Source organism: Alexandromys fortis, unplaced genomic scaffold (genome assembly GCF_014885135.2).
Source record: "Alexandromys fortis isolate MF-2015 unplaced genomic scaffold, M_Fortis_MF-2015_v1.1 scaffold_89, whole genome shotgun sequence".
Taxonomy (NCBI): Eukaryota; Metazoa; Chordata; class Mammalia; order Rodentia; family Cricetidae; genus Alexandromys; species Alexandromys fortis.
Genome location: NW_026067973.1, coordinates 958,665 through 972,850, shown reverse-complemented (window position 1 = coordinate 972,850; position 14,186 = coordinate 958,665). Strand labels below are relative to the sequence as shown.

The following is a 14,186-nucleotide window of genomic DNA, read 5'->3' as shown; positions in this document are numbered from 1 at the left end:
GCCTGGGGCCACACAGAAACCTGAAGGGCATGTCCAGGCAGCCGGGTACCGATGCGATCGCCCCCACCGATAGGACACCAGATACTGAGAAGCCTGACTCACTCATTTCCTGCAGTGCTCATGGGTTTGAGGGTTTCTTTGAAGCCAACCCACAACTTAAAATTAAGTGTATTGCTATTAATGAGAAGGCCCATGGTGCCTCTCACTGACGGAGTGATATGAACTTTGTTGGATTTCCCATAAATCTCCAAACAGGCCTGGGACTCTGTAAACACTGATGAGAAAGGACTGAGTAGGATGGAATTCATGTTCGTAAAAGGTGACTCTGGCCAAAGCACAAGTCATTCAGCAAAGGGAACTGGGCAGAAAACAGGGAGACCTTTATTAAAACCAGCCATTTCACTTTGATGGCCTTTCTTGCCAGCCCAGCGTTCCATTCCTTTAGCAGTTACCTTCCACATGCCAGATGTGAGATTCAGCCTTCTCTCCATGGAGCTGATTATCTGGATATGAAGGGAAACGCCAAGCATTTGAGTACTAACAAGTATCACCATCTGTGATAAAGAAACCAGTGTCCTGCACCAGGGATGAGACAGGGAGTAGATAAGCAGGTGGGAAGCTGCCTTCGCTCTGGCTATGGGAGAGCACCTAGCAACGGGGAAGGGCTTTAACCAGAAGCATGCTGGCAACTGGGAAACTGAGGATCACTGTTCTAGCTCATCCAGCTCCCACTGAGGGCCTCTTCCTTGTCTACAGGTAACTTGGAGCTATACCACCCATGATGGAAATAGACTCGGGCCTCTAGCTCTTATGAATCCCATCATGAAGCTCCATCCCCATCACATTAGAGGTTAGGACTTCAATATTGAGGGGTGGGCAGGGACATCAACATTCAATCTATATGGGTGTGTGTGTGTGTGTGTGTGTGTGTGTGTGTGTGTGTGTGTGTGTGTTGAGCGAGGGCAATGGGAATTGAGAAGGAACAAATTCAGATGACACTACATAGAAAGCAAGATAGGACAACAGGCTGGGTAGAAAGAAAAAGAGTCAAGTGTTAAGTGCCACTTGAACCTGACAGAGAGCAGTGCATGGCATGGGTACAGAAGGGGAAACATGGTGTGGCCGGGGCAGAGATGTTGGGGACCTAGAAGATGCTGAGCTTCAGCTCAATAGTGGTATTTCATTCAGAGGAAAGATATTTAAGTAGCTCTCAGGATGGGCCTGGCACTGGATTAGGGCTTAGGACTGGGCATTTTGAGGGCAAGTGTTCTGTGTTCTCTGTGAGCCTTGCATTGTGGGTGAATCTGCTGTCGTGCCACAGGGATGAGAAGACAGGTCTGGAGAGGACTCCTGGCCATCTCCAGCCTGTGAACTCGGGCTATTCACCTAACTCGCTAGCTCTAGGAAGAGCGGGCAGCCATCCTATTGGCCTACAGTGTCTAGAACCATGCCTGAGCTCAGCATGTGCAGCTGCAGACCCCAGCCAGCAGCCTCGGGGATCTTCAGGCAGCCACAGCCCATAGCCAGAGGTGACATAACAGTCAAGCGTTCCCTGTAATGAATTATCCCACCCACAGAGTTGAGGGACTCTGGAGTGGGCATGAGCGGGGAAAGGCAGACACAGTGCCAGCTTCCTCCTTCCCCTCGTAAGCAGCTTTTTAAAGGAGCAGCCCCACTCACAGACTACACTCTACACACAGTATGCATGATGCCTGTGTGGGCCACACCGTACAGCCCTGCAGCCTCTGCGGGAACTCACCACCCCTCAACACAACAGATCCCATCTTTAGCCACTTTCCAGAATCCCCCCAAAGTGCATTCATGGAGGGCCCCAGCAACTCCTGCATCCACAGCTGCCAACCCACATTCATTTCTCCACTGCCTTCAGAGGGGTTAAAGTGGTTTACCCCTCACATCTCCAAATTGGAGTCACCACTTTCTTCTTAATTCTGATCATCTCTACTGGTTCTCAGAATTCAGAATGGTTAATACCAACCCCACACACACAGCCAAGGGGATCTTGCAGATTTTGCCTAATGGAAAAGGGACCATTATATGGTTCCTCAGCCTGGCCTCTTTGGTGGTCTTGCAGCCATCCCATCCTGCTTCTTCCATGCCTGTCCATCTGGAGTCTTCATCAGCCCTCTCTGGTACCACTTGCCATAGCCTCCTGGTCAGGGTTGTTTGTTGTTTTTGCTTTCCCTCCAGCATCCCTTGCCACTAAATAATCTCAGCTGTCTACTGAGCTGAGGGATTGAAAATGCACATTTGAGCTTTGAATTCTACTGGCCAACACGTAACACAGCACTCAAAAGCCTCTGCTCAGAAGCTTCTGCAGAACCACCCTCCTGGTTCCTGTCCCTACTGATTTCTTCCCTTTCACACCCTCACCGTTCCTCCCCTCCAGCCCTCATATCCACCTGCCTTCCCCCAACAAACTGTGTTGCTCATGCCTCTGGTCTTCTATTCATGCCAGTTCCTCAGCCCCAGAAGCTCTTCTTCCACTTTGCTGTTTCAAGGTTGCCCATGTGTCCTCTGCAAAGCAACCCCTGGGCCGCTCAGACCCTGAGTGTGCTTCCAACATGTGGCTTGTCACTACGGGGACACCCTGGGAAGATGAAATGGGAAGTGTGAAGTCTCACTTTTGGTGCCCTCCACACCTGCAGTGGTATGAGGCACCTCGTAGGTGCTGGGTGCACTCAGGTGTGTGATATAGTAACTACGCTAAGGGGAGGCAGGAAGGCTCAGACATGGAGTCCGTGTCAGGCCGTAGAAGATCTGAGCCCAGGATACAAGGCTAGCAAAAAGCCAGCATAGGTAATACAGTCACCGTTCTAGACCCTGGGATGGTGTGGAGTGTGGGAGGCAGGGCAAACACATGGTATGTCTTCACTCAGGCTGATCAACTACTACAGCAAGGTCCACTAAGACTAACCAGCTTCCTCAGCAAGGTCCACTAAGATTAACCAATGACCACAGCAAGACTATTGGGCTGGAGAGGCCCAAAGAGCATCCCCAAGGAAAGGAAAGACCACTTCCCTGGGTTCTAGGCATGATCTGTTCTTTGCAAATGAGTCTTTCTGGACCTGAGCCTTTTGGTCTGTCAAATGGGGATAGTCCTGAAGCTGACTATTTTCCTTAGTTCTCTGGGCCCACAACTTTCATGCAAGGTCCTTTAGCCAGCACTCATTCCAGCTCGCTGGCCGCAGGAACTCCTCTTGATTGATCTCTGAGCCCTCTACGCCCAGTCAATGGTAGTGCATAGTAATGAGTGCTCAATAAACTTTCGGTGCATAAATGAATGCATGAATGAGTAGAACTCTTCCATTCATGTCAAGGAAGCATTTGAATGCAGGTGGAGGCAGTTCAAGAAGCATCGAGATGATTATGATGGTCATGGAAGACTGAGAAAAGCAGGTGCTTGGGAGACGTTAGTCTGGACCTAGAAGAGAGAGAAAGAGAGAGAGAGAGAGAGAGAGAGAGAGAGAGAGAGTCATAGGTAACTCTGAGTGGAAGCTCCATTTCAGGTTTGCCATCCTCTCCTCTTAGTAACGTGATTCTATAATTATTCCCTTCCTGTTTTCTTCACCCTACTGGGTATTGTGGGACTTAGGACTGCAGACCAAACAGGAGACATAAAGTAAGTGAATACATCCAGGAGACAAGGCAAAGAGGCCTGCAAACATTCAGCATGCATTCACCCACTCTTTGGGCAAACATACATCAGGTACCCACCATGCCAAGCCTCCCTAGACTGTGACAGGCAGTTAGGCATGACCCTCCTGGCTGGCTCAATTCTGCATGCATGTGTATGCACACACACACACACACACACACAGAGAGAGAGAGAGAGAGAGAGAGAGAGAGAGAGAGAGAGAGAGAGAGAATGTCCATTCACCTCCCCACCACCACCCTCACCCCAGCTTGGTGGAACCAAAGTTACCCACTGGGAAATAACTTCACAGCTAGAAGAAGCCTCAAAGTTTTCAAAGCCAGTGGCAGCTTTACATAAACAAGGTCTCTGGAGCCCAGAGAACCTCAACCCAGTCTAGAAGGAGAACTGGGCTTAGAATAGAAACCGAGAGGAGACTTCTTCCATTGCTTACACACCCTTCTCCCAGCAGTCCTCTGCTGGTGTCTGAGAAATCCTAACCTAGGCTTTGGGAGGGAAAGCAGAGCCCATGGCTCTGCAAGAGACATTAAGGAGAGAAACGTACGGGAGAGCGGGAAGGGCAGGGTCCACCATGGCCTTGGCCTCCCGCACAGCCTCGCTTATTGTTTTGTTATTTTGCTGCTCCTCTGGGCAGACAGAACATTTTCACTTCTGGTCCCCAAGTGTGAGAACTCACCAGGCCACTGGCTTCCTGTTTTGTATCAGCTTTTGCTCAAACATCACCAATTCTAGCTGGGTTTTGCTCACTAAGCAGTTTTTAAAAATAATGATACTTCCATCTGCTCCTGTTTTGGCCTTCTCAAAGCCATGGAGCACTTAGGAAGGGGCACCATAGATTGTGGCCTTCTAGGTCCCGTCACCTACCTTATCTACCGACCCTGGCTTGGGGCAAGGCCATGCAGACTCATAGAAGACGGTATGGCTTTGCTCACTTGTTAGACTGTCCTGTGGTGGGAAAGCTCTCCCTCTGTGTGCTCCCTTCTCTAGAAATGTGTCTGATCACACACACAGGGCGGGATGTGGTTGAAGGCGGGCAGGAGAAGACAAGCGTAAGCTTTAAAAAGAGCACCAGGCTCGGAGCAGGCTTGGAGCAATGTGCGAGATGCCTTCGAGAGACCGAGGAATCCTTTCACCCCGTGTCCTGAGAAGTTCCTGCCTATGGCCAGAAGCACACAGAGCACAACAGGGGACCTGGAAGAGACTTAAAGCCTAACTCTGTTTGCAGGAAGTGCTTATGAAACAGGAGAGACCCAGTCCATCTCCAGAGAGACCGGATTGCCCATGGGGTCTAGCCCAGTAGCTGGAGGAGTAAAGAAACTTGGATGGATGGATGGATGGATGGATGGATGGATGGATTGAAATCATGAAGCTATGAGAGCCAGAGAGTATTTATAAGTAAAACCAGAAGAGAACAAGGCCTGTGAGTCTCGAAGAAGGCTCCAGGATCGTGTGAGACATGAGCCAGAAGGAAGAATGGGCAAAATGTGGTGATTTGAGAAATCAAAGACTAAAAAGGAAAAGGAAGACCAGGAGGTTGGTGAGTGAGAAGCTCAGAGCTGAGAACAATCCTGGGGAGGCCTGAGCCCTGAGAGCCCCAGCCATCACTGTGAGGAGTTAGTATCTCACTGGAGGGAGGAGCCAGTTTCTTGGAAGCTGGGCATCAGAGAGTAGCTACCCCTTGACCTGATGCTCCAAGCCAGCACCCCAGGATTTAAGCAAAGTAAATTCTACTCCACCTGAGTATCTATTTCCCCAGCCTCTGTTTCCCTACCTGTGAGGCTGAAGTAAGACCGGGTACCTGGAGCCCCTGTCCTGATCAATCTGTGCCCAACAAATGTGAGTATTTGCCTTTCAGACACTGACTAGTTTAGGATTGATCCAGGCTTCAATCCCACCTGATCTCTGCAAGACACGGGAAAAACTGGATAGTAGTTAGAGTCCCAGATGACTGGCATCTAGGGGAGCTCAGCAGTCACCTTTTAACAGCCAGCTCCTACATCTGAGCTGACACTTTATATAGTGATTGCATCCTTTAACCGTCTACTGGGCAGCGTTAGGGTGCCCAGGCCACTGGTTTAAGAGATTAGTTATTAATAGACAAGGGAAGAGTCAAGAGAACCTTCAAGAAAATAATCTTATCTTTTGCTTTCCCAGTGCTGAAATAGATGCCCAAATAAGTGTTGTGACCAGCCTTATGGCCACATAGCACCACGGGACAGAATTAGACCCAGATCCTTTTATACAATGGCCAGTCCTTACCCTGATCAGCCCTGAGGTGAGGCTGTGTCCCCGAGGCCACAGATTCTGCTCAGACTCCACTACAGCCAGTGAGTGCTGGACAGTCCTGGGCAAAGCATGCTACCTCTCGGACTCCCTCGGTCTTCCTATGTGTAAAATGGGCCAATAATAATCTCTGTGTCACAGGGTGGCCACAAGGCTCAAAATGCGAAGTATGGATGAAAATATACTGTGTAAGCCATCCCGTCATCCTCAGGTTGCTGGACATCCTTTTCCAGAATGAGGCAGCCCTCTGTTTCTTCTCCAACCAATTCTATTCCATAGTAAGCTGACTTACTCTGCTTCATTTGAAGGGTTGCTAGAGACCTCTGGCTACAAAGGGCTCATCCAGGTTGGGGAGGAAACCTGGCCATCGACAATAGAGACCAAAATGAATGATGTCTAGTCTTGAGTCCTGGGGTGAGTCTCAGGAAAGACGTGATGAGGGCCACAGAGTCTGGGTGTGGACAGGAGGGTTGGGGTGTGGGACAAGAGGACATTCTAGGCTGGCACAGTCCTGGGAAGAATATTGAAGAAGAGCAGGGAAACAGAAACTGTAGCCCACAGCACAGCAGGCTCTCCAGTGAGGCACAGAAAAAAAAAAAAAAGGGGAGGAGGCAGAAGGACTGGGGAGGCCCTGGCACGGTCAAGGATCTGACTGCCCCGTCAGTGCCCTGCCTCGCAGACCTGTTGCTTGGTTTCTAGTCCATTTCTGAGAAAGCTCGAATCTGCCCCTTCACAGCCTTCAACAAAGGGCTCCTAGGGCGGAGCCACTGTTCAGGACAAAGAAAACTGCTATGCCATGGACCTTCGGAAGTAAGGAGAGCAAGGGCACATAAAGGGAACACAGAGGGCGTCAGTAGGCTCAGAAAGAGGAAGCAGTTCTCTCTCATTTCTGCTTCTGGGCATGGGAAATACCCTCTGTTCTCCCAACCTTCAACAGCTGTCCTTGTCCTCACCTGAAGCTACAACACCTGGGCCCAGGACTACCTGGGGCTCCGGTTTAATCATCCTTTCAAGTTTCCAGAAGGTTTCTGAGTCCTGAGCATCTCTAGGGTACCCAATAGGCCCCACAGACCATGCCAACCATAACAGATATTGAGGCTGCATAGCCTGTGAGTTCAAAAGTGAGGTCCAGCCTACAGAGCCAATATCCAAGGCAGAGGGGAGCCAAAGACAACAGGCTCTCCTTTCTCCATCTCTCCCAGGAGTTCTTTGAGGAAGGGAGAGGATCCAAAGCCATGAAGGCTCCCTTTCTACATGTTTGGTGCATTATATCCTAAGCCCATCTGAGCTGGGAATAAAAGCCCCCCCCCCCAGCCTCTGGAAGGAAGCAGGAAGGACCTGCCAAGCCTGGTTCATTCCTTCCTCCACAGTCTGCTATAGGCCAGAGAGAGATTAGAGTAACAAAAAAAAAAAAAAAAAACACAGGAACTTCAGCAAAAAATGAAGATAAGGAGAGAAAATATGGTCAGAGCTCCCCTTCCTGCCTCTGTTCTGGTCTCAGCATCCTTTGGGCTTGAACTTGGGGCCAGTTGATCCAGTGGCAGGCTTGAGCAGCACAGGCCTCTTCAGCACAGGCAGCAACCACAGCTGTTCCGCATTCAGCCTCTCTGGATGGAACCACTTTATATGAAATGCCAACTGAGCCAAGTCTCCTAGCACCAGCTCCGCCTCTTCCAGTAGGTCACAGGCAGAGGAGGAAGTGATGACATGTTCTATAGTCCTTGTCCATAGCTGCTTTGTTCAGCCTCAGACAGCTGCCCACTGCTCCAGACCTCCATTGCTTTCTGCTACATGGGCTTCACACGGGACAGCAGAGACCCGGGGATAGACCCCACCCTGTGCCCCGTGCCCACCCCAGTTCAGGGGCCTAAACAGGGAAATGGTTTCTCATTGTTCTCGTCGCATGTAGTGGGCACTGAGGTCTGTCACTAGAGAGAGAACCAATCAGAGGGAGACAGCCATGGTGGGGAAGGGTGGAAAATGGCCAAACCAAACGTAGAGATTGAAAGGTCAAGATAAAGACCCAAGGTCAACCTTCAAGGAAGTTTGTCACTGATGGAAAAGTTAAAAACCAATTCTGAAATCATTCCTCCAACCACAGAACTCCCTAAAGAAAATGACTGGCTCTCCAGCCCCTGGTATCAACTTTACAGAATGAAATGGCAGGAGATTCCACATGACAACCTACTCTGTGGAGTCTGGGGGTCCTTTCCATTCTGGGCTGCATAAGAGAGGAGGAGGAGGGCAGGCTTGGCTATGATTCCTGAGACTCTCTCTCCTGGGGCACAGTTTCTTCTCCAAGTCCTCTGAGAAAACTGCTAGGGATAGTCAGGCCCATCCACAAAGGCCCAACTCCACGAGGGCTGTCAGAGGACCCAGAGAGGGCTCCTCATTCTCCATACTCAGGGTCAGGCAAGACTTTCTGGATCCAGGAAGACTGAAAGGAGCTCATGATGACTCAGGAGCCTTTTTCTGGCATAAGAGAAGAGACGCTAAAAAGAGAAGATGGCTTGAGAAGGGCTTTGCTATGCCATCACTCTTGCCTGGCTCTCCCAGGAAAGAGTAGAAGGACTGAGTGATGTGTTTGTGTTAGGAGTGGTCCTCTGTGCTGGGCTTGACAGCCTGGACCCTCTTAAGAGCTAATGTAGACATCAGACCCCACTGAGGAGTCTGCCCTCCTACTCACCTCTCCTGACCTCCAGAGGCTAGATGCATCTCTATCAGACTCTTTCATTGGAGAACTTCATGTAGCCGCCATCTGGACTGCTCATGTGGCCACTGATGGTGAAGGGTGGCCCCACTTCCAAGTCCTTCAGGTTCCTGAGACAGAGTTCCAATAAAGCGGTTTAAACTGAGAACTTGGCCTCTCCCTGGGGCCTGTCTCCCTAAACTAGAACTTACAGAGTGGTTCCTAGAAATAGGGCAATCATTAGGTCACTGACTCATTGACTTATCTTTCCAATGAAGACTCAGCTCATCTCTCAGGGCCAGAGGAGAAGCAGGCCTGGCCTATGGCAGAGAATAGGGAGATCATGTACCCCCAAGAGGTCTTCCTGATTTCTCTTCCTCAAATCCATGACTTCCTTTGATTGTTCTTCTTTTTTGAATCCCATACTGTGTCCAAGACTGTATTTTTTGCAATCAGGCTTGTCTCCAGCATTGACAATGAGATGCTTAGGGACAGAGACTATGCCAAGCCATCTTTGTAGTCTTGGAAATAAATACCATAAAACTTGCTATAATAAAACTTTTCTAAATTAATAATAAATAGATGGGCGGGTAAGTGAGTGGATGGATGGATAGACGAGTAGTGTGTAAGTGAAAATGGATGATACATACATGCTTGGATGAGTGCATTGATTTATATGTGCATCTATGAATGCAGAAGTACATGGATGAATGTATGGATTTTTGGATGAGTAGTGGGGGTTGACGGGTGGATAAGTAGAGTAGGTGCGTGATGCATAGATGAATTGGTAAGTAGTGGGGTGGGTTGTTGACTAAGGGCGTAGGTGGATAGGTTGACGGATGGCTAGCTGAATGGTAAGTGTATGGATGAATGAGTGGGTAAGCAAGTTTGTACATGAGTGGATGAGTGGATAGACTGATGAATGCATGGGTGGCGTGGTCTTTGCCTGAGAGTGAATGCTGAGATGATTGCTATCATCAGGGCCTCACCTGGTGCTGTCTGTAGGCATCTTTGACTCTGAGAACTTTTCTAAATTGGAGTATTTCTGGTTTACTTAGGAGAGAGCCAGGGAAGGGAAGCAGTAAGTTCCATTTCTGTCTCTTAATTCTTTTTTTTCATTATATTTAGCCCCCAGTGCTAGCCCACCCAGATCTGTCTTGGATGTACTCACCGGATCTGGTATAAGTTGAAGACAAAATTAGGCCCTGGGAAGACAAGCAGAAAAGAGAGTTAGGATCTCCAGGGGGAAGTGACTATCATCTCTCTGGGAACAGCCGGTGCTTCCTCCTCACCTGCCCAAAGGGTAAACAGGTTGACCTTGGGGTGTTGTGGGTGGGGGGGCTCTCAAGACCCTTCACAGTCCTTCCAACAGGAGCCCTGACTACCCTAGGAAGGAAGCACTTCTAGCCCCCCCTAACAACCAGACCTAGACTTCACCCCAGCTCCATGTTCCAACCCTGTAATTTTCACCACATATCCCTGTCTGCTTCACGGAAGCTGAGGGATGATAATGTCACTCAGTTGGGAGAGCACTTTTCTTGCATATGAAAAGCCCTGGGTTTCTTCCCCAAAATAGCTTAAACTAGGTGTGGTAGTGTACAGCTGCAAACCTAGCTTGTGGGAGGTGGAGGCAAGAAGATCAGAAGGTCAAGGTGTCCTTAGATGTACAGGTAATCCTAGGCCAGCCTGGGCTAGAGGCTAGCACAAAACAAAATGTAGGCTGCAATTGAACCTGATGGCGCTTGACTAAATTCCCAGAACTCACTAGTCTGAGTGAGGCAGGAAGATGGAGAGTTTGAGGAAAGCCTGGTATCCATATCAAGACCATATAAAAATAGGGGGAAAATATAATAACTTCTTCATGGTGTGGAATTATAAAAATACATACCAAGGGAAAGGGCATTGGGACATGGTAGATGCTCAATAGATGCACACTTCATGGACACAACACACAGACACGGGTGGGGAGTGAAGGGAATGACAGGGGACATGAGCAGACCCACAGACAGAGACTGGCACATAAGGAGCCAGCCTGTCACCCTGGCCTTCCAGGCATTGCCCTTGGTCTTGGGGAGTTCAGAAAAATAGAAGCTGGCTGCTTCCTCCAGTGGGAGGAGCCTCCATTCCCTCAATAAAGACCCTGCCTCCCCATCCAAGCCCCACCTCAGTTGCTCAGACAAATCTTCAACCACTGCAACCGCCAGAGGAAATATTTTTGCATTCCTCTCTGCTAAAAGGCTTGCCACCCCGCCCAACCTTGCCAGCTCATAATCTGCTCTGATGATCTACTGGTGAGGAAGGGCAAAGCAGAACTTGGCGCTGTTTGGTATGGGTGGGGCTCACTCACCATCCCAGCAGTACCCGCGCTGGTACCACTTGGCCAAGCTGTAGCCGAGGATGGACACAAGCAGCAGGGACAGTCCCACTCCGAGGATCATGCCCAGTGAGCTGATGGAGTCCTCACCTGCAGAGAAGCCATGCATCTTCACATACACTGCACCAAAGCCTAGCCCACCTTACAACTTCCCTCCTCTTTGTCCCACTGGGATCAAAGCAAGAGTCCTCCAGAAGCCTGCCAGGATAAGCTGGCTGCTTCAGCCCAACCTGCCATGGAGGGAATATCTGATACCTGAGTTTTGAAACTGCATTCATGTGATAGCTTCAGCATGTGGATGCAAAGGTGCAACACCCCTCTGGCAACGGATATTTCAGAATTGGGGGGAATTCCTGAAATCATGAGCATTCTACTTAATAGAAGATGCTCTGCCTTCTTGGAGAAGAGCCTAGAAGGCTAACCTCAGCATGATATTGGTGGCCAGGAGACCCCCAAGAACACAGTTCACAGGCTGCCAGGTCTCTTCTCCTTTCGCAAAGTCCATGTACCCAGTGTACCCAAAGAGCACTCTGCTTGCTCTTTGCTCTTGCTCCTCCTTCCCTTTTGTGGTCTGAATTCTCTGCTAAATTTATATATTATTTGTAAGGCTAAACCAAGAGCAGGAGACAAAGAGTGATTGGAAGTGCACAGGGAAATGAGAGGACCGAGCAGAAACAGAGGAGTGGTCAGGTTCTGAGACTGATGGTGGGTACACCACAAGACAGCTCATCTGTGCCAGGGCAGGGGAGGAAAGGCGAGCTGTTAAAACAGGATGGAGAAATTGAAGGACTCCCTGTGTCCATGGCCTGTGGGCAGAGGCTCTAGGGATGTCGCCACGAGTCTGGGAAGTGTGTTGGTTGAGCATAGACCTTGGGAGCAGGCTAGTGCTTGAAGTCCAGCACCATTGCCTATATAAGGTGGGCGCCCTTAGTCCCTTCACCCGTTTAGATTTCAGCAGTTCTGATGGATTATTATTATGGATTACAGTATACAAAATGCACAGTTATTGGAACAATTATTGGGAATGTCAGGAAAAGAGGACACTTAGGATCAGGCCTGGCACACACCATGTGCTCAATAGATATTAATGATATTGTCATTGTTGTCATCATTATCATCATCAGATCCATCGAATATGCAAGTGTTATCAATCTAGCATTTCACGGTTTGCTACCCAAGCCACTTTCCCGAGCTCCTTGATCGTTCTTCCCAGTAAAATAGCCAGGTTAAAACCAGATATGGCACCACTTAGGGGGCAGAGACAGGTGGGTCTCTGTGAGTTGAAGGCAAGACTGGTCTATATACTGAGTTCTAGACCTGCCAGAGGTACATAATGAGAACTTGTCAAAACAAGAAAAGACGGGTTATTATTCTCCACTCCTGAAGACGAAATGACTGTCAAATGCAGAAAGGAGGGGGGTCTCGCCTTCTATTCGGAAGTTTCAGAAGCTCAGATCCACAGAGAAAGGGAAGATAGCCACAGTATGGGCAGGAAGTGAGAGCCAGACTGGCCCTCTGTCTATATTAGAAAAGAATCCATAGTCTCGGGAAAAATCAGGAAATAAAAGAAAAGTAGTTTACAAGGATGTCAGTGAGTCCCAAAAATTTTGCTTTTTACCCAAAAATCGAATCCCAAAGAGACAGTAGGATTCCCAGATAGGATTGTGGGAAGCCAGAGCTAGGCAGAGCTACAAGAAGACAGAGCCCACTTAAGAATAGTGCCTGCGTAAATGGAGTCTCAGACAGCCTTAGAGGGCTGCTGTGCCCGGTCATAGCCTGGGACAGTCAACAGCTCATTATCACCAAGAGAGGCAGCGAAGTCATAGATTCCCTGCAGACCTGAAGAAGCCACATAGAGGGGCCTCAGGACACCTCTGCAATACCGTGCCTAACTGATGCTCAAACCCATCGCCATGTAGATCACCATGGGTGCTGGTGGGAGTTGGTGACACCAGGAACTCTTGTTTTGTTTCGTGTTTTGTTTTTTGAGACAGGGTTTCTCTGTGCAACAGCCCTGGTTGTCCTGGAACTAGCTCGTGTAGACCAGGTTGGCCTCGAACTCACAGAGATCTGCCCGTCTCTGCCTCCCGAGTACTGGGATTAAAGGTGTGTGCCACAACTGCTTGGCGACACCAGGGACTCTTCATTACTCTTCCCAGACCCCTTCAATCCCTTAGAACAAGTTGGGAACAGGAATTTCCAATGCTACTGAAGAGTCTGCCATCTGAGAAAATTAAGATTAAAATTAGACATTAGATTCTAGGAACAACAGAGTCACATTTCTGGCACACATGAATTTGTCAACTAGCATTTTTGCCTGCTGCTAATGGCCAGATAGTAAAGATTACAAATGTCTCAAAAGGGATTAGCAACCATACAGAAAGGCTCGGTGGAGTGGGCTTGTGCTCTTCGGTACTTCTGCAAATGTGTTAGGGCATATCATCCACTGCCGACCCTCTTGAAGCAGAAAACAGCCCTTTTCAGACACCAAACCTTGTGCCATCTTATCTTGAATATCCCTGCCTTCAAAACCATAAGCAACAAATTCCCACTCCTAACAAATTAGCCAGTGTCAGATACCAAAGGACTACAGTGGACAGAAAAACCTGTAGAAAAACACTGAACTAGAAGTGGCCTCAGTGGGGACAAGTACACAATCGGAGAGCCATGAGTAAACCTGTGCTAGCCCAAGACGTTTCTAGTCATCCCACAAGGAGTGGATGGCATCTTTCCTGCACAGCTACAAGCTTTATAGAAATAAATAGAAGAGACGGAACTCCATACCCTCATGGAGGAAACATTCCAATGGAAGGAGACTGCCAATGAGAGAAAGAAGAAAGAAAGAAAGAAAGAAAGAAAGAAAGAAAGAAAGAAAGAAAGAAAGAAAGAAAGAAAGAAAGAAAGGTAGGTGAGACAGTGGTGCACACCAGGGCAAGCACACAGAGCAGAAGAACTAGAAAGCCCTGTGGGGGTGGAGGGGAGAGTTTGAATAATGTGCTCAGGGAAGCCTCAGAAAGGAGGAGTGGACGAGCAGAGGTCCAATGGATGTGAGAGAGAAAAAAATGCCAGGTAGACATCAAGAGTAAAAAATTCCTCGACAGAGGAAGCAACAAGTTCCAAGAGAACTGTGGCACTCTGGTGAGCAGTGCAGGAACGGAGTGGGTGGT

The 14,186-nt window shown here is 49.0% G+C and overlaps 1 protein-coding gene across 1 annotated transcript; it reads right to left on the bottom strand.

The window, feature by feature from the left end:
• Window positions 1–885: 885 nt before the first annotated feature.
• Window positions 886–11,128, bottom strand: Smim35 (small integral membrane protein 35). The gene is made up of 4 exons (XM_050156204.1): window positions 10,993–11,128; window positions 9,817–9,850; window positions 8,643–8,776; window positions 886–3,442 (listed from the first exon to the last, which is right to left on the bottom strand). Exons 1-3 carry the CDS (start codon window positions 11,126–11,128, stop codon window positions 8,677–8,679), a joined length of 270 nt encoding a protein of 89 aa, XP_050012161.1. The 3' UTR covers window positions 886–3,442; window positions 8,643–8,676.
• Between the last annotated feature and the right edge of the window lie 3,058 nt (window positions 11,129–14,186).